The sequence below is a fragment of the Stylophora pistillata genome, chromosome 2 (genome assembly GCF_964205215.1).
Source record: "Stylophora pistillata chromosome 2, jaStyPist1.2, whole genome shotgun sequence".
Classification (NCBI taxonomy): Eukaryota; Metazoa; Cnidaria; class Anthozoa; order Scleractinia; family Pocilloporidae; genus Stylophora; species Stylophora pistillata.
The window spans coordinates 635,001-655,816 of record NC_142520.1 but is presented as its reverse complement, the minus strand read 5'-3'; the positions used below and the strand labels follow the sequence as shown (position 1 = coordinate 655,816).

The 20,816-nt window shown below is 41.3% G+C and overlaps 3 protein-coding genes and 1 long non-coding RNA gene across 4 annotated transcripts; 3 read left to right on the top strand and 1 right to left on the bottom strand.

Moving 5' to 3' along the window:
* Window positions 1-1,121: 1,121 nt before the first annotated feature.
* LOC111333628 (tribbles homolog 2) lies at window positions 1,122-5,863 on the bottom strand. The gene is made up of 2 exons (XM_022939248.2): window positions 5,005-5,863; window positions 1,122-2,067 (listed from the first exon to the last, which is right to left on the bottom strand). Exons 1-2 carry the CDS (start codon window positions 5,523-5,525, stop codon window positions 1,602-1,604), a joined length of 987 nt encoding a protein of 328 aa, XP_022794983.1. The 5' UTR covers window positions 5,526-5,863; the 3' UTR covers window positions 1,122-1,601.
* Window positions 5,864-11,427: 5,564 nt separating this feature from the next.
* On the top strand, window positions 11,428-15,747 carry LOC148736579 (uncharacterized). The gene is made up of 2 exons (XR_015996331.1): window positions 11,428-11,587; window positions 12,827-15,747. It is a non-coding gene; the product is annotated as an uncharacterized LOC148736579 (long non-coding RNA).
* A 1,750-nt stretch (window positions 15,748-17,497) lies between these two features.
* Window positions 17,498-17,968, top strand: LOC148736578 (uncharacterized). The gene has a single exon (XM_088749151.1). The coding sequence runs from the start codon at window positions 17,498-17,500 to the stop codon at window positions 17,966-17,968; it is 471 nt and encodes a 156-aa protein (XP_088605277.1).
* A 240-nt stretch (window positions 17,969-18,208) lies between these two features.
* On the top strand, window positions 18,209-19,132 carry LOC111333649 (uncharacterized). The gene has a single exon (XM_022939273.2). The coding sequence runs from the start codon at window positions 18,209-18,211 to the stop codon at window positions 19,130-19,132; it is 924 nt and encodes a 307-aa protein (XP_022795008.2).
* Window positions 19,133-20,816: the final 1,684 nt, after the last annotated feature.

Here is a 20,816-nt window from a genome sequence, read left to right as displayed (position 1 = left end):
TAATTTCACCTCCTTGTCTCATACACTTACCCTCCCAACCCTCCCGATCCCGATTTACGGGGTGTCAGAATATTACAAACCAAATCGCGGCCTCCTGTTCTGCTCTCTCGAGACCAAATCTTCCGAATAAAATTCAAATTTATACTTTTTGTATAACAGGGAAAATCGAATACATATTCTGCCTCATTAAAAACAGATGGTGTTACGCTCGAGGACGGCCGTATCTATGTGCCGGTTTCAGCGACTTACAATCTCAGTGGCCGCTGGTTGGTGAGGGGAGACTGGGACAAATATAATTCAAGGGGGACGAACAAATTGAACTTGAGGGTAGTGGGTTCTTATCTTGTCATCGTCTATTCACACTTCGATGGCTTTAGTAACTACCTAAGGAGATTAAGAGCAGACGATACTCCAAGGATCCAATTAGATGGTGCATAGTATGGTTCTCAAATAGAATATTACGTTTCAATGGTTGTTACCCGAGGTTAGATGATCCTGAAGATGTATGACAATGGTTAAGTGGAAGAGTCTGACAAAAATCTTTGACGAAATTTTCCACTAATTAAACAGATTCTGTTGCCCTGCGCCTGTTAAATAATAGATCACAGATGACGTCAAACGTGGTTACAACAAAATGTGGGACACGCGGTGCAGCTCAGTGTGTCACCGACCGCAGTATGACGTCACCCGTTACCTAATATTCTACAGACGGACGGCCGGCCAAGCCTCTGGGCAAGTCCTCCACGTAAAAGGCAATCAAAATGCGTGTATAACTCAGGTAATAAAGTAATCTTAATTTTACAGGAGAAGCCTTGACACCTTTCATTAATTTATGAAGTCAACCGGAATTTAAAGTCAATCCTTTTAAGCGAAACACCCCGGGATTGCATTGGTTTTACATTCCTTTCGTGTGATTGGTCTGTACAACTAGCACCACCCTCTCATGCAAAATAGAAACAATCAGAAACTTGTAACTCGCGACTGAAGCATTTTGCTTCGAGTTCTTAATAGGTCATATGATAACTTACTTGGTTCCGATTGGCTATTGTTATTTACTCGGACTTGCATCAGTCAATCGTAATCTGCAGCCTGGAGCTGCACAACAAGAAACAACCACACAGTTTACTAATTTCTCAATCTTTAATCACAACGTTAAACTGTGACTGCAGCACAGAAAATGTCGAGATGTCCAGACCACCGTTCGAATTTTTCCAACCAATAAACTTCTCGCGCGCTCGCTTTCAAACAGCTGTCAATAATAATTTCACCTTGCTATCAAAAGCTCTAAAAAGTGAAACTTCCAACATTGCAAAGCTTGCATCTCAATGCATAAAGCGTTTCGAACTAATAAAAGAAGAAAAACATAACATACGAACACTGTCCTTGTACCAAGGGCGCTCCATAAGATTATAGGAAATACCTGCATTAAGAAAGCTAAAACGAGTGATCGGTTTTTGTAAGTGAAAAAAGTCGACCGAATAATTTCTCTTAACTAAGCACTTTTTCTCTGTCCTGTCTCTTAAAGATGAAATAGTTTTTTCTATTTGTATATATATATGTACAGAAAAAAATTAAATAATCTGCTGTGATAAACACGGCATTCAAACAAAGAAAGAAGGCGTGTCATCTGAGGCCAAATCTGGCACGGTTTGATCAGCTATTTTCTGGTCTATTTTACAAGGACTAGTGATATGAAAACTTGACGTAAACCACGGGTGTTCAAGGATTTCCCTGGGGGACAGTCTTTCTGTCGGTTCACGGCGCATCATCGAGCGAATCAGACATTTTGCTTTTGACGATATCGTGTCCGGAACTGTGAAATGTCCACGTCGAATTTTCGTGAATAACACACTCGGCTCTGTATCGTGAAACGGGTATCGTCCGACTAACATGGTGTACAGCATCACTCCCAGACTCCATACATCGGCTGCCTTGCCCGAGTAACCACCACTGGCTTGTAAAATCTCTGGGCTTACATAAGCAGGACAGCCATGTTTGTCTTCGAGTGTGTCGTCTTCACCATCAAGAGGATAAGCGTCTTCTAATCCTTCAAGTTTTACATCTAATCTATTAATAAAAAATAAATAAATGAAACCTCAGCAATAGTAAAAAAAGTAAATGAAAATAAATCTTTTTCAAGGATGGCTACTCAGAGACTACATGATACTTACATGACACGGAATTAAGAAAGGAGAAGGTATACAAAGAACAAAGGGTTCGGCGGCCCGTACGCCACGAGCCACGCGAGTTACTAGCACAACTTACTAAACTGAATTCAAAAGGCTTTCTCAGCACTCACATGGTTTTCCAATTTACATTTCGATATTTTGATCTTAGTGTTTCGGTCTAGAAATCTCACACACATCGGCTACATAATAATTTTAAGTGATTCCTTGCACGACAAAGGACCAAAAGAGGTAGCAATGGGAAGAAACAAAAGGCAGAAACAAGAACGTCTGTTGGCCATGTTTCATTATTAGACATATGAGCGACAGTTGTATGTCAAAAAGAAGCCGAATCATTCGAGCGTTGACGTTTTCCACAGCAGCAGTTTGCTATAAACGACAGCAAGATGGCTGACTAAATCCAAGAAACGCAGTCAATTCTTTCGACGATTTTTTCCACGAAAAAGGCAAAATTGGGCGGAGGCCACATGGCAAAAAGCACGTGTAGTTTTGGTTTTGGTTCACATGAATCATTCCCTTGTTTGGATACCTGGTATTTCTTTAGAAATCGAGACCACTTACTGCTTAAACTATTCTAAAAGATAACTAAACAAAAGGCCAGAGCATGTTACCCTTGATGTACATTAAAAAGGTCGGATCGAATTTAACTTAAGCTGTCATTAAAAAAAAAAAAGAATTATGGGAAGTTAAAATTTCGCCATCCACAAAAGAAAACTGCGGTTCGAAAATTCAAATATTCCCTAAGGCCGGATTTTTTTTGCCAAAATCCCACTTATCTTTTAGGAAGGTATTTGACTTATAATTCCGATTTATTTTAAGAGCGCATTCAACAGTTTTCACCTAGATTCTCGCAGAACACATCTGCGCCGCGTGTAAGCTTTTCTTTCATATATTCCAATCAATATAACAGCATAACTGTCTAATTCAGAAAGTAACAATATATCTTATGAACGTCTGCGTGACCTGTGATGTTCATTTTCTTGCTATTTATAGGATTAATTTATAAATCGTTCGCAATTCTCTAGACGCACACTCCATTCACTTCTATTAAATACATATCAGGTTGACAAGCAGCTTAGGAGAGAACACAACTGGCCTTTTACCAGCTTTACAATGAAAAGTTCGCAACTAATGACAGTCTTTCAAATAAAAGCGGTTCTCCCTTTTTGTTCATCTATAAGTGAATGGAAACATAAACGCTGTAAGGACAGCTGTATTTAAATTTGTCACTCTCCTTTTTTTACTCCTGTAGGACAAAGTTTAATTATTACTATGATCGTTAAAGACAAGAATAGATCCACGGGGAAGTAAGAACAAACGGCATAGTAAAGAAAGAAAATCCTTACACCCACCCACAATATCTGTAACACCCTTTGTCAATTGGATTGAGGCAAAATATAAAATCCAAGATACTTCTAAAGTATACTGTCGTTTACTCCTATTAGTAAACACATTCTAATATTTCCAATTGTGAATATAAGTGCATCATGAGATACTGAACATTTTACTCACAGGAAATCTCGAGCAGATTTTAGTCAAAATGAGGATAAATTCATTTTTACAGCTGCGGGTTCTCTGCGGTTTTTTGAAGATTTTCTTTTTCTAGCGTATGGTTTCGAATGCTTCCGTTCACAAATCAAAGAAATGTCATCGGGGGCGTTCGTCTTTTGAAAATCGCAGAAAACAATGGACAATTATCGGAACACGCCGTCCGTTTAAGAATAAAAAGCGTGCGATTTAATTGTGTTTCGACAATCATTGTTTTGTGGTGCAAACCAACGGATAAATTTCGAGAATAAAGCAACAAAGGTAGAAAGATCATAGTTCCACGTGGCTAACTTTCGCTTGATCAACTTGCAACGTTTTAAAATTTCCCAATGCCACGTGGAGAATGATTTCATCTGACAACGACTCAAAACTAACCACATCACCGGCGTGTAGATTCGATCGGACGATTCTGGGGGTCCTATGTAAATCCAATTGCAATATTGATAGCATTTCCTTTCGGCTGTTTCGCAATAAGATGTACTTACCTTGAATGACAAGTAAGAATAAAAAATTTCCCGCCGCTGTGTGCCGGCCATTTCCGGGGTCAAAAAATAAAATGAAAACGCAAAGGAAAAGGGAAAAGGAAGCTATTCCGAAGAAAGTTGTCTGGAGCATGGCTACTTCTCGCGCGCTTATTGGTTTGGTTACTTGCCTTTCATCCTACAAAGACGCGACGCGCGTGGGAATGACGAAAGTGGAATATGAAATTATCAGCCCACACAAATTCGTAATTAATATTTACTGCATCAAACGATCCCTCACTACAAACAATACTCTCCAGCTCTACTCCTATTTCAAGTATTTTAACCGACTTTTTGATTCTTTGTCGCTAAAAGTGCGCCACGAGATGGATTTTATACATTCCTATTGCAGGTGCCTACAGAACGCCACAAACCGGAAACAGACTGGCAAACACGAAGAGCAAATGTTATTGACATGAAAAAGTGAAAATACGGGCCCACTGCTACAACTTTTGGTCAAGGGCACGAACAAGCTCGATTGTTATCAAAATCAACTTTTAGTTAGTACGAAAATAAAGAAGAAATGAAGAAAAAACTGCCTCGTAGCTAGGAGAGTAGACCCAAAACAAACCAGTACCCGTCCTAACGCCACGCTAACACTGTTCACACAATCTACACCACGAGGGGTTAACGAACAATACTGAATAGATCCAGAAATAAACCACATGGAAAATCAAGATTTCTCCTAGCCTATAATTTCTTAAGAAATACAACCCCCCAAACCCTGCAAGATCAAAAAAAGCGCTTACCTTTCAGGATTTTTAAACACAAACTTTCTGAGTTTCAGGTCGCGCAAGACAACACCCGATTCGTGACAATGTGCAACTGAACTGACGATCTGCTGAAATAATTTGCTTGCTTCTTCCTCCTTCAATCTGCGTTTTGTTCTAACGTAAGAATGTAAATCGCCAAACGATCGCTCAAAAAAGACATAAGCGTAGGAGTCACTGACCAAGATTTCTATAATCTTGTTGATGCCGTCATGTGGAGGAAGATGAAACATCGGCGCTAGAGTCTCCCGGAATTTGTTAACGTCTATGATTTTGCAAGCAAGTTCTGTTCTCGTTTCGGTGTCCACCGCTTTGTAAAGAGCGCTTCCACCTGGACGTTCCAATAAAAGGTATTTCCCAACCTTGCATATCTGCGGTAAATCATTCGTTCGCTTCGCTGCCTGATGTGTTATAGTCAAGTTTGGTAATGGCGTAGATTCAATATTTGTTTTGGATGCATTGCGCTGATAGGGATGGTAACGATTCGTCGTAGAGTTCATTTAAAGCAACGCAATTTTCCTTTAAAGTTCACTCTTCTTCGTGGTACGAATAAAGAGAAAAGCAGGCGATTATAAATTCGTAAATTTGTTCGTAATAGATCTTACGTGTATTCCGATTTTTGCCAAGTTAAGATGTATGACGTTGCACTAAAGTGGCGATGTGATGGCGTAAGTCAGCAGTAGCGACAAAAAATTTCGATCAAAAATTTTCCGCCGTGAAACGATTCCCTCCTTACCGTTGGCGATGGTTTGACTTGCTGGGAGGCCTGTTTGGCCTTCCCTTTCAACAATCAGGCTGGAATACAAGTGCCATGATAGTGTAATACTCAATTCAATCTACGGTGGACACTCGCGTCGAAATTTAGTTCTCAAGATACATCGAATTCACCTGACGCAATAAGGTTTTGTGTTGTGGCCTCTCAAAGCCCACCTCTCCATATTAGGAGTTATGTCGTCATCCTAAGGTCATCTGATGCAATTTACGGCATATGATTGGTTAAAAACACAAAAGCCTTTGTTCGTTTAGAGTGGCTCTCTTTCCGGTCTGATTTCTTTCGTTATTGGAAAAAATTAGCATTTTCGTGCAACAACTCATTTTCAAACACGACATCTTCGATGTTTTATGGTTGCATCATTTGTTTGAAATTCCCAGAGGACAGAACAATGCATCTCTGTGTAGCTCAAAATCTCATTTCAAATCTGACAAAAATAGCTTATTGATGGTGAGCGATATTTACGTGTTTGAGTCACACGGTCAGAGCGTGAGTCAAAAAACGAACAAATTTCGCATGACGAAACTTTCAAAGCTGACTCACAGTTCACTTTAGGTCGGAAGTACGATCACAAGACTTGAAATACGAATAATGTGCCCTAATCCGTCACCAAGATGTGAGGAGACATGTCAAAATGTTTTAATAATCATGATCATGGTTTCGATAACTTTTCTTTTATTCATATGCTTTGGTATAGAAACAAAAAAACCTTTAAAAACTGCGAAAGTAATCACTTCATTTCACGCAAAACTGAAATTTGTTAATTTTCTGGCAAAAAACGATTAAGAAGAAAAATAACTTACACAAGCATACCGTCGAAATCATTGTTGAAGAGCAAGTTACGTGGCAAATACATGTGTTTTTTCATTTCTTGAAGGTAAAATTAAATCTAACAAGTTTTCAACTCGTGACTCTATTGTCTTGTTTCTATGACAACCATTGCTAATTACAGCTACAAGACAAGACCAGATTAAAATGCTAACTCGAACATCGCGATCAATGGAAAATAGCCGTCATACGTTACTACTTAGAATTATACCAGACTCTTTCTTGTTCAGAACAAAACCAGATTAACGAACTGATCTAGAGGACTGAAAAAGTAATTACCAAAGTCTTTATTGTCAAAGTTGTGATTATTCCCTGCCGATTGTCACGAAATTTCACGTGACTAACAGCTTGTTTTCAGCGAAACAGGAAACCGTCTTCATTCCTCGTGTACAATCCGTCATATCCAACTCGTGAGTGATATCACAGAGAGAGTGTTATGGTTAAGTATTTATCACATCCGCTTGTGTCCGGGTTTTATTCAAAGAAATGTTACTGGACAAGGAAAGACAGAAACTGAAATAGTGTATACCGCACAATTTAGCGGAGACATGTGACGGGACATGGGTTTCAATCAACTATTTCTGGTTTTAGCACATGTGCGACAGAGGTAAATATTGTTGTTATATTTTCAAATGTTCCTGCGACAGCGGTTCACGACAGGCCCAAATATCCTTTCGTACAGTCTTAACGCCACTGGAAAGTTAGAAAGTTATATCGAGAGCACAGCTGCAGCCACTTTGAACGGTGATTGTTGCGATTTTTTTTAAATTGCTCCCTTGTGTGGCATTTGCGCATGCTTGAACGAGGTGTCAGCAAGACAGGAAATGCCAAGAGTGCTGACGGTGGAGTTTGTCGACAAATTTCCGTCAGCACTCCAACCTAAATATGTGTAAAGAAAACAGAAGTCAGCTCTACCGGATCTGCAACAAAAAAAGAGGGGAGTTAAAGCCAAACAGATCTTTTGGAAACACCTCAGGCTTTCACGTGAAGGAAAGGACGGAAAAAACTGTTTGATCTTTGACATCAGAAGAAAACAATGGCCGTCAGCACTCCAATTTTGCTAGAATACCATTTCCTCCCTAAACAGTCCATTTAGTGCGTTTCAACCGCCTGTTAAATTACTAATGGCCCACCCTTCGGTTTTTCCCGAAAATTCTAGGCCGCCCAGCTACCGCCGTAGACAAGTTTTCTTCCTTCGCTTTCTATTGAAACTTCTAGGCCGCCTTACTCCTTCGTCGTGGGAATTCTCGTTAACTGAAACTCAGTTAAGAGGCAGTTTTGGCGAGACTATGGGAAAATTTTTTTTACCTTTTTCGGCCATCATCTACTCAACCACATTTCGCTTTGTACAAAATTACGTTTTTGGATGTTTCAATTCAACTTATCTCTCTCCGATAACGTTTTGACTCTCTGTTACACTTATACGTCCTAAGAACCGTTGAAACTTCTAACTGACTCTAGGCCTTTCGAATAACAATCTGTTACAGAAGGATTATTGCGCAAGACTGTGTTCAAATGTCGCCAAGCCAAACTTAGGTGATTCGTCAGGAAAGGTCGCCCCAGTCTCCTGCCATCCTCCCTCGTGCACCTCTCAAATGTGCTTACGCCTACCTATGAGTCATCCTATCTAGAAATCTCGTCAACCTTGGGATAAGTAACAAGGTTTCATTTGTAGAATTTCTTTTTTCGTTCTCGAGGTCTCACATTTTTCAGTTTCCAAGAACTCAAAATCTAGGTTATGTCCCTACAGCCAAAAGTATTGGTCAGAAGATAGTGACCACTGTCGTTTGAAAATATTGATATTCAGAAGCTGTTATAATTCTAAAGTGAGGTCGAAGTCTAACGCGATACTTGCATTATGCCTTTTTAAAACGAAGACATTGATAAGGAATTTTAGAGCTAAAATTTTGTCGGTCTCCGATTTTCAAACAATGATTTTTGCATCTCGAGTGTATTGGCTTTGACCTTTTGCCTCAAGGCCACTTCGCCAATATGTGTAACCATCCCAGATCCGTTAGCCGAAACCACAAACCCCCATCGAACCCTAAAGGTAAACAGATCACGAAGTCACGAGTGAGGTAGTCGCCAATTAAAGTTTCCTTGTCCTTCGCCTCTGGAGGCGAATGTGAAAAAGTCGTCGTTCGATAAAGCTACGTATGAAATTAAAGAAAAGTTCGGCCGTGTGGTGAAATCGCATTTGTTCCAGATAATGTGAATCTTTTCCGATAGATAACAGCCTTGTTTGACAATCAATGCTTAAAATAAAAGCTTTTCACTGATAAGGCTTAATTTTCAGAATCTATTTCGATCTTCTTGTTCGAAATATACTATTCTTCTAAAGAATTTGAGTATTTCTCCATATCCTTGGATGGGTTTATTTATCGAGTCTAAATTAAATACAGTAGTGCTACTGAATCTTACGTCGTTTGTCTCTGATACGAGAGGATGGAGTCGAAATTCCAACGAAAATACCCACCGGCCAGTGTAGTTAGGGCGTGATTCTCAAATAAACAGACTATCACAAGTAAGATTTACATTCAAAAATTTATTCCCCGCATGTCGAAGCTAAATGACGGAACGTTTACATCCAATTATTCTCACGAGATAATATATTCTTTTCAATTTGCGACCCCGCTTCATTAGTCACATTTCACAGAAGCACACATCTAAGATTTAAGAATAAAAACCTTTAGCAAACTTATGTCAAATTTGAGTATTTTGTAATTTTAAAAAATTTTGAACCCCGAGTTTAATACCCAGAAAGACTCTATTCGCGCCAACCTCTTTACGTGACTCTGCGCGCGAATATGTGACTCTGCGTGTGAATTCTTTGTTATTTACATATTTTCAATTTTGTCATCCGTGTCTCTGAGGAATTCTTTTACATTTATATTCGTTCTCATTTCACTCGTTATTGACTTGATAATGACGTTAAGCGAACGTCGAAACGTCGTCGTATTTTTCTTAACCAAGATGGTTTTTAAATTTTTTAAACTTTTCGATTTTATCGCAATTCTTTATAGTTAATCTGTTTGTAGCTCTGGTAATTTCCAGCTGTTTGTATGATCGTATTCTTGAATCAAAATTTCCTTATACCCCTATTACCGACCTCCCACGGTTTTTATTGTGGTGTTAACGAGCTTCCGCAGTAGTTAATATATTTAATATTGCACCGCTTCACCCACAAAAGGTCTCACGGTTTACGTCCCATGTGCGGTTTCTGTTAGAAATAGCGGCCCACGGATTCAATGACCGAGCTGAAATGCGCTGTGAAAACGAGGGCGTCCCGGCATCCAGAATTTGGTAGACGAAAGGGGGCGAACTACCATTTTGAACTAAGAAAGAGAATATTTCCTAATTATTTTAATGTAGGAGTAAATTTGCACAAAAAAATCTTAACGCCTGAGTGTTGTGCGATGGTCACGTTTGACTATAAGTTTGGCCACCGAGAACTCAGTAAAGACACAGTAAACACAACTGCCATTTTTGAATTTAGAAGAAGCGGAAGGCTGGGGAGAGGGAGAAATTTATACCAAGGGGGAGGAGTGACTGTCGAATAAATGATCGCGAGCTTGTAACGATACAAAGTCGCCCTAATAAGGGACCGGTCATTTATTTGTTTAGAGGGGGAGTGGGAGGAAAGAAGGAAGGGGGGTCGAGGCTATTTCAGAGTGGCGAGAGGGGTGGGGCTAAACTTTTCAAAAAGGAATTTAGGGGGGTTCAGCACTGGAACGTACACTTCCATTGCTGAAGGTGGGTAAAACAGTTAGAAAGAAAAGTGCAAAACAATACATGTGAAACAGTTATGTTAAATTGTAGATTTTGTGTTAATTCTATTTTTTTTTTTTGTTGAAACATCACTTTTTTCAGTAGAATCTTAGTGATTTTTATTTCACAGAAATACTGCTTGTAGTCCCATTCGATTTTTAAATATTATTAACAGATTTGGTTTGAATGAGCTTTCTTTTGACAAAATGCTTGTCACTTCAATAACCAAATAGGTAATTAAAAATGATACAACAAAGGGAAAATAGTCCTTGTACAACTGTAGGAAAATCATCGGAAAATAATTTTTTTTAAATGGTTATCATATTTGTGTTCACTGATGAAGGCATACTTTGTAAAATCTTTCACTTTTCCAAAGTCAAGAAATTTTCTCCTATATTTAAAGAAGCATCACTTTCCCTAGTTAATAATACTGGTATGTTCCGTTGCTACGTAAAGTAATCATCTTATGGTTGTATGTGACATGAATTTTAATAATTACTAGGCAAATAAGGGGAGATATGCGGTGACGGGAGATCATCACGTAGATATTGAATAAAGAAGGGGAGTCACTTGCTATTTACATGGTCTGGAGGAGGGAGCTTAAAGAAATTTTGATCTTTCCAACATATTTTTCCCTACCCACCACCCCTCTACATTAATACCACCACCCCACCACCCCTCTACATTAATAATGACCGTTCCCCAAGATGCCTGCACTGCAGGCTGGTCACGTCTTCAATAATGTCGGGCTTAGCCTTGAGAAACTTTGTCGAAAATTTCCTCCGCTTTCCACTCATCTCCTTTCCTCTTCACTTTTATTGTATACGGATTACTTTGATATTATTCTGATATTTTTGATGTTTCTATATATCTGAAGACGATTGTAAATACCTCTTGACCCTTTTCACTCCCAACATCTCAGTTGTAATTCTCCTCATTGTTTGTCATAGAATAGAATGGTTCGCTCGCTGACTCGTTCCCAGTCGTCTTCCCCCTCACAGTACCGCGCACCGTTGGAGACGACTGAGTACGAGTCATGTGTACTTGAATTCGGTCTCAACCTCAATGATTTGGCCGTAAGCGTGGCTGATCTTAGGCTCGATTTCCCTCTTTTTCTCGAGGTCAGTCGTGGATATATCCGAGAAGTAGGAACGCGGGCTCATTTCCCTATCAGCGGCCGTTGATCGCGCCAAGGTAGGAACGTCATGTATGGGGACATACAATGTACCGAATACTATGATATCTAACTATTACTGATCATCTGTCCCTAACACTGATCATCTGTCCCTAGCATTAATCATCTGTCCCTAGCACTTATCAACCCTCCCGAGCACTGATCATCGGTCCCTAGCACTGATCATCTGTCCCTAGCGTTGATCATCTGTACCGAGCGCTGATCATCTGTCCCTACCACTGATCATCGGTCCCTAGCACTGATCATCTGTACCTAGCACTGATCATCTGTCCCTAGCGTTGATCATCTGTACCTAGCATTGATCATCTGTCCCTAGCACTGATCAACTGTCCCTAGCGTTGATCATCTGTACCTAGCACTGATCATCTGTCCCTAGCGTTGATCATCTGTACCTAGCACTGATCATCTGTCCCTAGCACTGATCAACTGTCCCTAGCGTTGATCATCTGTACCTAGCGTTGATCATCTGTACCTAGCATTGATCATCTGTCCCCAGCACTGATCAACTGTCCCTAGCGTTGATCATCTGTACCTAGCATTGATCATCTGTCCCTAGCATTGATCATCTGTCCCTAGCACTGATCAACTGTCCCTAGTACTGATTGACTGTCCCTAGCACTGATCATATGTCCCTAGCACTGGTCATCTGTCCCTAGCGTTGATCATCTGTCCTTAGCATTGATCATCTGTCCCTAGCATTGATCATCTTTCCCTAGCACTGATCAACTGTCCCTAACACTGATCATATGTCCCTAGCATTCATCATCTGTCCCTAGTACTAATTGACTGTCCCTAGCATTGATCATCTGTCCCTAACATTGATCGTGTGTACCTAACATTTATCATCTGTCCCTAGTACTGATTGACTTTCGCTAGCATTGATCATCTGTCTCTAACACTGATCATTTGTCCCTAGCACTGATTATCTGTTCTTATTACTGATCATCTGTCCCTAGCATTGATCATCTGTCCCTAGTATTGATTGACTGACCCTAGCATTGATCATCTGTCTCTAGCACTTATCATCTGTCCCTAGTACTGATCATATGTCCCTAGCGTTCGTATCGTCAGCAAATAATCTTACTACCCCAAGGCTGAAGATATGAACTTGACATTCTCAGGCTGCAGTTTCCCTGTCCTGCAGAATAAAATGTCAAAGGATCTCAGGGGTATAGACTCTTGGCTTTCAGCCAACAGGCTTACCCTAAACGTTTTAAAAACTGATTTTATGGTTGTAGGATCAAGACAAAGAGTGGCGAGCCTGGAAGAGGATATTGGTCTTTGTTTGTTAGACATCGAATTGGATAAAGTCAAATCCGTTAAATGTCTTGGTGTAGACATCGATGAATATTTAACTTGGGATAGCCAAATGCTAAGTATAAGACAGAAGGTTACCCGTAGTTTGAGTGTTCTAAGAAGGGTTAAGCCTTTTCTAAAAACAGAAAACCTAATTGACATTTACAAGTCAATAATTGAGCCTTACTTTACATATTGTTGTAATGTTTGGGATAGTATAAGTGAAACACAGATTGTTAATTTGCAAAAGCTCCAAAACCGTGCAGCGCGAATAATAACTGGTGCCTCCTATTTGCAGAGATCTAGTGATGTTCTCTGTAAATTAGGTTGGATGACATTGGAAACAACGAGAAAACGTGAAAAAGCCATTTTGATGTTTAAAATACTGAATGGTCTCACTCTCCCGTACCTGTCTGAAATGTTTACCCATAGCGCCTCTTTTCATGATTATGGACTGCGATCTTCCAGAATGAATCTTGCGCTCCCTAAAAGTCGCTCAGATTTTTACCGAAACAGTTTTGCATTTACCGGAGCAAATATCTGGAATGATTTGCCAAACAGTTTAAAGGAAGAAACTTCGCTAAAAAAGTTTATGGGTAAGCTGGACTGATTACTATCAGCACCAGCGAAACTAGTTCTAAAACATTAAGCTTTCTAATAGTAAATATATAACTTGTATTGCGTACGGATTTTATGTAAACCAAATTTTAATATCGCTGTATATTTTAATTTGATAAAATGCCGTATAAAGGGTTCCATCCATCCATCCATCCATCCATCCATCCATCCATCCATCCATCTCTCCCTAACATTGATAATCTGTCACTAGTACTGATCATCTGTCCCTAGTACTGATTGACTGTCCCTAGCATTGATCATCTGTCCCTAGCACTTATCAACTGTCCCTAACACTGATCATTTGTCCCTAGCACTGATCATCTGCCCCTAGCATTTATCAATTATTGCTAACACGTTGGGGAGATTGGCCACTCTGTTGGCCACCGCACTTATCAACTGTCCCTAACACTGATCATTTGTCTCTAGCACTGATCATTTATCCCTAGCATTTATCAATTGTTGTTAACACCCTGGGGAGATTGGCCATTCTGTTGGCCACCGTGAAAGCCCTGCCATAAGATCACGTTGTTACTACTCATCAAGATTGGGCCTCTGTATATTAGCCCTAACTTATATCCAGTAATTAACCACTATGTTACTGCAATCAATTCCCCCGGTCATTTTACAACATGGTTGAAATGGTAAATTGGCCACCGTAACGATTACAAAAGCTGACGTTTCGAGCGTTAGCCCTTCGTCGGAGCGAATAGAGGAATTGTGGGTTGTGTGCGCTTTTAAAGGCAGAAAATGGAGCTACGTTATTGGTGGGAATATGGCAACGAGAAAACACGAATAAATTAGTAGAATGAAAAGCGTTCGTTGATCCCTGTGGGATTTAGACTGCCGGTTTGAAAGATGAGCTTTTGTTCAAGAGTTTTACGGCTTTCCGTGCTACTAAGTGTAAGGAAAGACCGCAGATTGCCATATGTTGCTTAGAATCATTAGGTAAATTAAAGTGTCTAGCGACTGGTTTCGATGTGTCCTTGTCATTCTTTTCCACGTCACGAAGGTGTTCTCGGAATCGGTCACCTAGTCTTCTGCTTGTTTCGCCGATGTATATCTTTTTGCAATAAGTGCAAGTTATGCAATAGATTACATTGGCGGAGGTGCACGTGAAGTGATCGGTGATCTTAATGGACCGTTTGGGTCCCGACATTTTATCAGTGTTGCGGTTGAAAGGACACGTTTTGCATCGTCCATGAGTGCATTTAAAAGTGCCTGGTTGGTCATTAGTCTTAAAAGAACTTCTGACCAGAACATTGCCTATGTTTTTGTCGCGTTTGAATGAAATGAGCGGAGGCAGCGAAAAGATAGTGCTCGTCTCTGGATCGTTTTTAAGTAATTTAAAGTTTTTAAGAATGATGGATTTGACTTAGTGGTTGTGAGTGTGAAACGTGAGAGTGAATGAAATGCGGTAGAAATCTTCCTTTTGTGACGTTTGTAGTGCTGAATGTCGATGAATAAGTTGGGCGCGGTGGTAACCCGCTTGAACGACAGATACAGGGTAACCACCTTTATCGAAAAACTGGCACATTGACTCTGATTTGTGGTGGAAATCAGAGTCATCACTACATAAACGGCGAAGTCTTAGAGACTAAGAAAAAGAAATGGAATTCTTAATGTGAGGCATTTATAATACAAGGCATTTATACAGTCTATCTTTCAGTACCGTAGTGCTGTATGGCATTATTGTGGAGCACAGAATTCTAATAAGCTAGAGATAGTAAATAAGCGAGTGCTTCGCCTAGTCCTCGGAGACAGATGAAGTTCGTATTCAGCTTTACTGAACAGGCTTGATATGGTATCACTAAAAGATAAAAGAGTCCAGGACATATTAACTATGGTTTACAAAGGCCTTTACAACATGGCTCCTTGGTATATCACATCACTTCTCAAATAGCGCAGTCAAAGTGCATATGATTTAAGGGGCAAGAGGAAATTACAGATACCTGCGATGAAGACCACCACTTTTGGACTTTACTCTTTCAGGTATCTTGCTGCCTCTGCATGGAGTAGCTTATCAGATGATTAAGAATGTCAGACACTCTAGCAGCTTTTAAACGTGCCTTTAGGAGTTATATATCTAGTGGGGATTAGTATGTAATTATTAGCATTTTTATATGAGGTTTTATATGAGTCTTTGGATTTTAAACCTATTGTCATTTGGTGGTAGTTATATGTTCGGAGATACTAGCGCATCTAGTGCTACTCACAAATCCGAATGGAAATAAAGTTTATGGATGTATGTATGGTATGAATACATAGATGGACGCAGTGATAGATCCACCCTGGTAGAATTTGAGAAGTGGTTACGCAAGCGAGCAGAAACACTGTTTAACCCCCTTGAAGATTTCATATGCGGAGAATTGAACAAGAAACAAAGGTAACCCAAAGAAAAGCCAAATCTTAAGTTAAATTCCCTCACCACGACAACAGGAAGGTCTCCTGACGCCCCAAGCAACAACAGCGACTTGTCAGGTTCTAAACTAGTCCAAACCCAATCATATCATTGAACAAAGAGCAGGACAAAGCCCCATCCAATGGAAAGGGGTGTTTCATCTGCAAGTACAAACACCCTGTTGCCTTTTGTCCTGTCTTTAAGTCTAAGTACCTGCAAGAAAGGCAAAAAATTGCAAGGGAACATGAACTTTGTTTCAATTGTTTGAAAACGAACCACCAGGTCAAGAATTGTCCGAGTACAAAGCGTTGTCTTAAAGAACGGTGCGGGCGTCCCCACCACACCCTTTTACATGAGGATCTTCGAGTAGAGTCGCGTCCTAGCCTCACCAGCAACGAAAGTAGCTTTATCCAACCATCGGCTTCTCCAAAGGAAAATGCTCGTCACCCACAACCGGTGTCAAATTCGTTGTCCATCGTCCAGACCAACATCGACCAAGTCTGTTTTCAACCCCAGCGGAGGGTCCTCTTTCAAGTGCTCCCAGTTCGAATTCATAGTCAAGGGAAAATGGTTGACACATATGCTGTCCTTGATCCTGGAAGTGACTCAACCCTGATTAGGAAACACTTAGCTGAACGCTTACAACTTGTTGGCGAGATATATTGCCTTAATAATAATACAGTTGGCAATGAAGCTACTACTCAGAACTTAGACAGGGTAAGCTTTAGTCTTTCCTCTAAAGAACAGCGAGACCCGGCTATGGTGCATGGAGCTTGGGTCATCAACAAACTCAACATTCCATCTTTTAAGTTGTCGAAGAAAAGGACCGTCGAGCAGTGGAATCACTTATCTGACGTAGATCTTCCTGAACTCCAAGGTGGTGACGTGATGATTCTCATTGGAGCTGACATGGCTCACTTACTGATTCACCTTGAGGTCCGCCAGGGGCGACGGGATGAGCCCATCGCAGTAAAGACCCCTCTTGGATGGGCGCTGTTTGGAAATGTGAATCAAGGACACTGTGAAACGATTAGTGCAAACTTTCTCGCATCAGATAGAGAGACTATGTTGCAGCATCAAATCGAACGATTTTGGGAGATCGACTCTTACGCAACCAAGCGAGTTCTCTCTGAGTCCACCTTGTCAGTTGAAGACAAACAAGCGCTGGCCATCCTTGAAAGCAACACAGTCAAGGAGGAGGGCCACTACAAAACAGCACTGTTATGGAAATGTGAACTAGTCTTGCTTAAAAATTATGCTATGGCAGTTTCAAGACCTCATTCCACTGAGAAGAAACTAAAAAAAAACCCATGCAGAGGTAGCAGAGAAATATCAGAATGTCATAAACGATTATGTCACTATAGGACACGCCCAAAGGATGACACAAGAAGAGGCCAAAGTGATAACCCCAAAAACATGGTACTTACCACATCATGTAGTTGTTAATCAAAACAAGCCTAGAAAGGTCCGTGTGTTCTTTGACGCCGCATCAAAATTTGATGGTGTTTCCTTGAATAACAAGCTTCTGATTGGTCCCGACCTGTTGAACAGTTTGGTAGGGGTCCTTATGAGATTTCGAACTGGAAGGATCGGCGTAATGGCGGACATGGAACAAATGTTTCATCAAGTGAAAGTTTGTGAAGAAGATAGAGACTCTTTGCGCTTCTTGTGGAGAGACTTAGATGAAACGAAGAGACCAAGTGATTATAAGATGACTGTTCACGTGTTTGGCGCTGTGGATTCACCGTGTTGCGCAAACTATGCGTTGCAGGGAACTGCTCGTGATCAGCAAGGGAAATCCACCGAGGATGCCATCAACGCTGTTCGACGTAATTTCTATATGAATGACCTCCTAGCATCGAAGCAAAACTGTGATGAAGCCACAGGTCTGGCTAAAGATTTGATAGGAATCCTAGCAACTGGCGGGTTTCGCCTAACGAAGTGGATGTTAAACAGCCGAGAAGGGCTCACAGCAATCCCTTTGTCCGAAGTGGCGTGCGACATTATTAACTTAGATCGTAATGGATTGCCTCAGGAAAGAGCCTTAGGTGTCAAATGGTGTGCATAGCAAGATCTACTGAGTCTTGAACAAGCGAAGAGAGAATTCCCAAACACTAAGCGAGGAATATTGAGTGCCACGAGCAGCGTGTTTGATCCTCTGGGCCTTGCCGCGCCCTACGTATTAAAGGCGAAACTGATCATCCAAGAGTTGTGGAGACGCCAGATTGAGTGGGATAGCGAGCTGCCCAATGATATCCTCCAGAAGTGGCAACGTTGGAAAGAAGGTTTCAAATCCTCTCAAACGATCATGATTCCCCGGTGGTATGGCTTGCACCGCGACCGATGCCTAAATGTACAACTACACGTATTCTGCGACGCGTCAGAAATCGCTTACGGAGCAGTTGCGTATTTCCGTGCGGTGGCTCGTGGAGATGTCTATGTGAGCTTTGTTTTAAGTAAATCTAGACTTGCGTCAATCAAAGCATTGACCATTCCGCGTCTGGAGTTACAGGCTGCCGTTGTAGGCACTAGGCTGAGGTCTAAGATAGTGGAAGAAATCGACATTGAAATCGATGAAACGCATTTCTGGAGTGACTCCAGGATACTGCTTCACTACCTTAGCAACACCCAGCGGAGATTTAGCACGTGCGCGTCTCACAGAGTCGCTGAAATCGTCTCGAAATCGAACGTTAAGGAGTGGCATCACCTTCCTGGCAAAATGAATGTGGCCGATGACTGCACGAGAGAGAAGGATATTCAGGAGTTGACCCCGAAATGTCGATGGATCAGTGGTCCAGAATTTCTAATGTTGCCTGAAGCAGAGTGGCCGAGTACTAAGGAAGTGCCAATTGTGGATGAAACTGAGCTAGAATTTACGGGCTCAGTCCTTGCGGTGTCCACTACTTCATCTATAAACATGGTGCAATGGAAGAAGTACTCCTCTTGGAGAAAGCTAAGTCGGCAGTACGCTTGTTGGATGAGATACAAATTCATTCTGGGGTGTAAAATGAAGAAGATGAATCTACCTCCAGAACGTGAAACCATGTGTTTGAGCGCCGCCGATCTCGAACAAGCCTCGCTAGCCTTGTGTAAACAAACTCAAATTGAATCGTTTAAGGACGACTACAAGGACCTGCAAGCGAACCGAGCTCTCTCGTCTAACAGTCCACTACTTCCACTGCAACCAGTCCTCGTTGATGGGAATTATCAGAGTTGGAGGTCGGCTGACTAAAGCTCCGATACCATTTGAAGCAAAACATCAAGCATTACTTTCCCCGGTACATCTTCTGTTTAGATTCAGTAAATGGTTTGAACCCGGGGGTAACATGTGAAGGTGTAGTCTGATCGTCCGGGTGAGTGTAGTCCTGAGAAGGACTGTTGTCGGTGGCAGTGACTGACGTTTCGACAACCTGTGCGGAAGTCATCATCAGAGTCAAGTGTTTAGAGTGTTCTGTTTAGATTGTTGGTTCAAAACAACTACGAAAGACACTTCCACGTAGGAATGGAGCACACACTGGCTCTCGTGCGCTAACAGTTCTGGATCCTCCGAGGAAGGTCATTTATTAGAAGAATCATCAATGAATGTCTTCTTTGCAAGAGAAGGAGAGCTAAGCCAATCATTCCTGTGATTGCCTCTTTACCCAGAGAACGACTCGCCCTTTGCGAGCCTCCATTTATCAACACGGGTGTAGATTATTTTGGTCCAATTAGTGTCAAGAGGGGAAGAGTTACTGAGAAGAGGTGGGGATGTATCTTCACATGCCTTACTACCCATGCGGTCTACCTGGAGGTGGCAGGTGATCTGAGTACTGATTCGCTCATCATGACGTTGAGAAGGTTTCGTGGGAGAAGAGGCAACCCTGAGACAATCCGTTCAGACAACGGAACTAATTTCGTGGGAGCGAACAGAGAGTTAGGTGAGGCTTTGAAGTGGTTGAGTCAGAGGCGAATCACCGGCGAGCTGGCCCGGGAAGGGATCACTTGGTACTTCAACCCGCCGTCGTCCCCACACATGGGAGGAATATTCGAGTCAATGGTCGAGCAGGTCAAAAGAGCTATGAAGACTGTCATAAATGACCAGGTATTACCAGAGGAAACACTCCATACAGTCCTTGTCGATACAGAGGCTATTGTTAATCGTCGACCCCTTCACTCCCGTCAGTGATGACGCCAACGATTTCGAAGCGTTGACGCCAAACCATTTTCTCATTGGACGAGCCTCGCCAAACAGTCCACCTGGCCGATTTGAGGAGCGAGAAATTAATAGCCGCAAGAGATGGAGAATGGTCCAAGCACTAGCTGACATGATATGGCGGAGGTGGCGTAAAGAATGCTTACCTACCTTGACAATGCGCCCAAAATGGAATAAAGAGCGAAGGAACTTGAAGGAAGGAGATCTTATTCTAATGAAGGATGATGATGCGCCTCGGTCACATTGGCCCCTCGGACGAATTCTAAAGACATTTCCTGGGAAGGATGGTAAAGTTCGTATGGAAGAAGTGAAAACTCCTAACGGAACCCTGATGCGACCTGCCGCAAAGTTATGCGTGTTGGAGGAATCTGTTTAAAGAGAGCGATGTTCAATTCTGATCTAACTGAGAACACTTGTAGCCTTTTCATGGAAACTGTTTGTATATCTAATCTTGAACTTTCAAAAAAATAGTGGCCTCTTGAAGATGATCTTGTCTTATGGGGATGAATATTAGCTTGATAAGTGAATAAGTTAGATATGTTAGAAGGTGACAAATTATTGGATGTCATGCATTATGATGACAACTGATTTAAAGTAAAGCATATCAAAAGGAAGAAAACGAGAAGGAACAAAAAACGGGATTGCATGAGATCTGTAGTCACCAAAATACATTAAGCGAAGGGCTCGTTTTTGAAGGATTAGATTTTTATCTCTATGAATTTTT

Bases quoted from the DNA above. Each gene is read 5' to 3' on its own strand.
- LOC111333628 (XM_022939248.2), bottom strand. From the start codon at position 5,525: ATGAACTCTACGACGAATCGTTACCATCCCTATCAGCGCAATGCATCC. The intron at 2,068-5,004 runs GTAAGCGCTTTT...TTTTATTAATAG, and splicing joins GTGTTTAAAAATCCTGAAAG to ATTAGATGTAAAACTTGAAG.
- LOC148736578 (XM_088749151.1), top strand. From the start codon at position 17,498: ATGGCGGACATGGAACAAATGTTTCATCAAGTGAAAGTTTGTGAAGAA.
- LOC111333649 (XM_022939273.2), top strand. From the start codon at position 18,209: ATGATTCCCCGGTGGTATGGCTTGCACCGCGACCGATGCCTAAATGTA.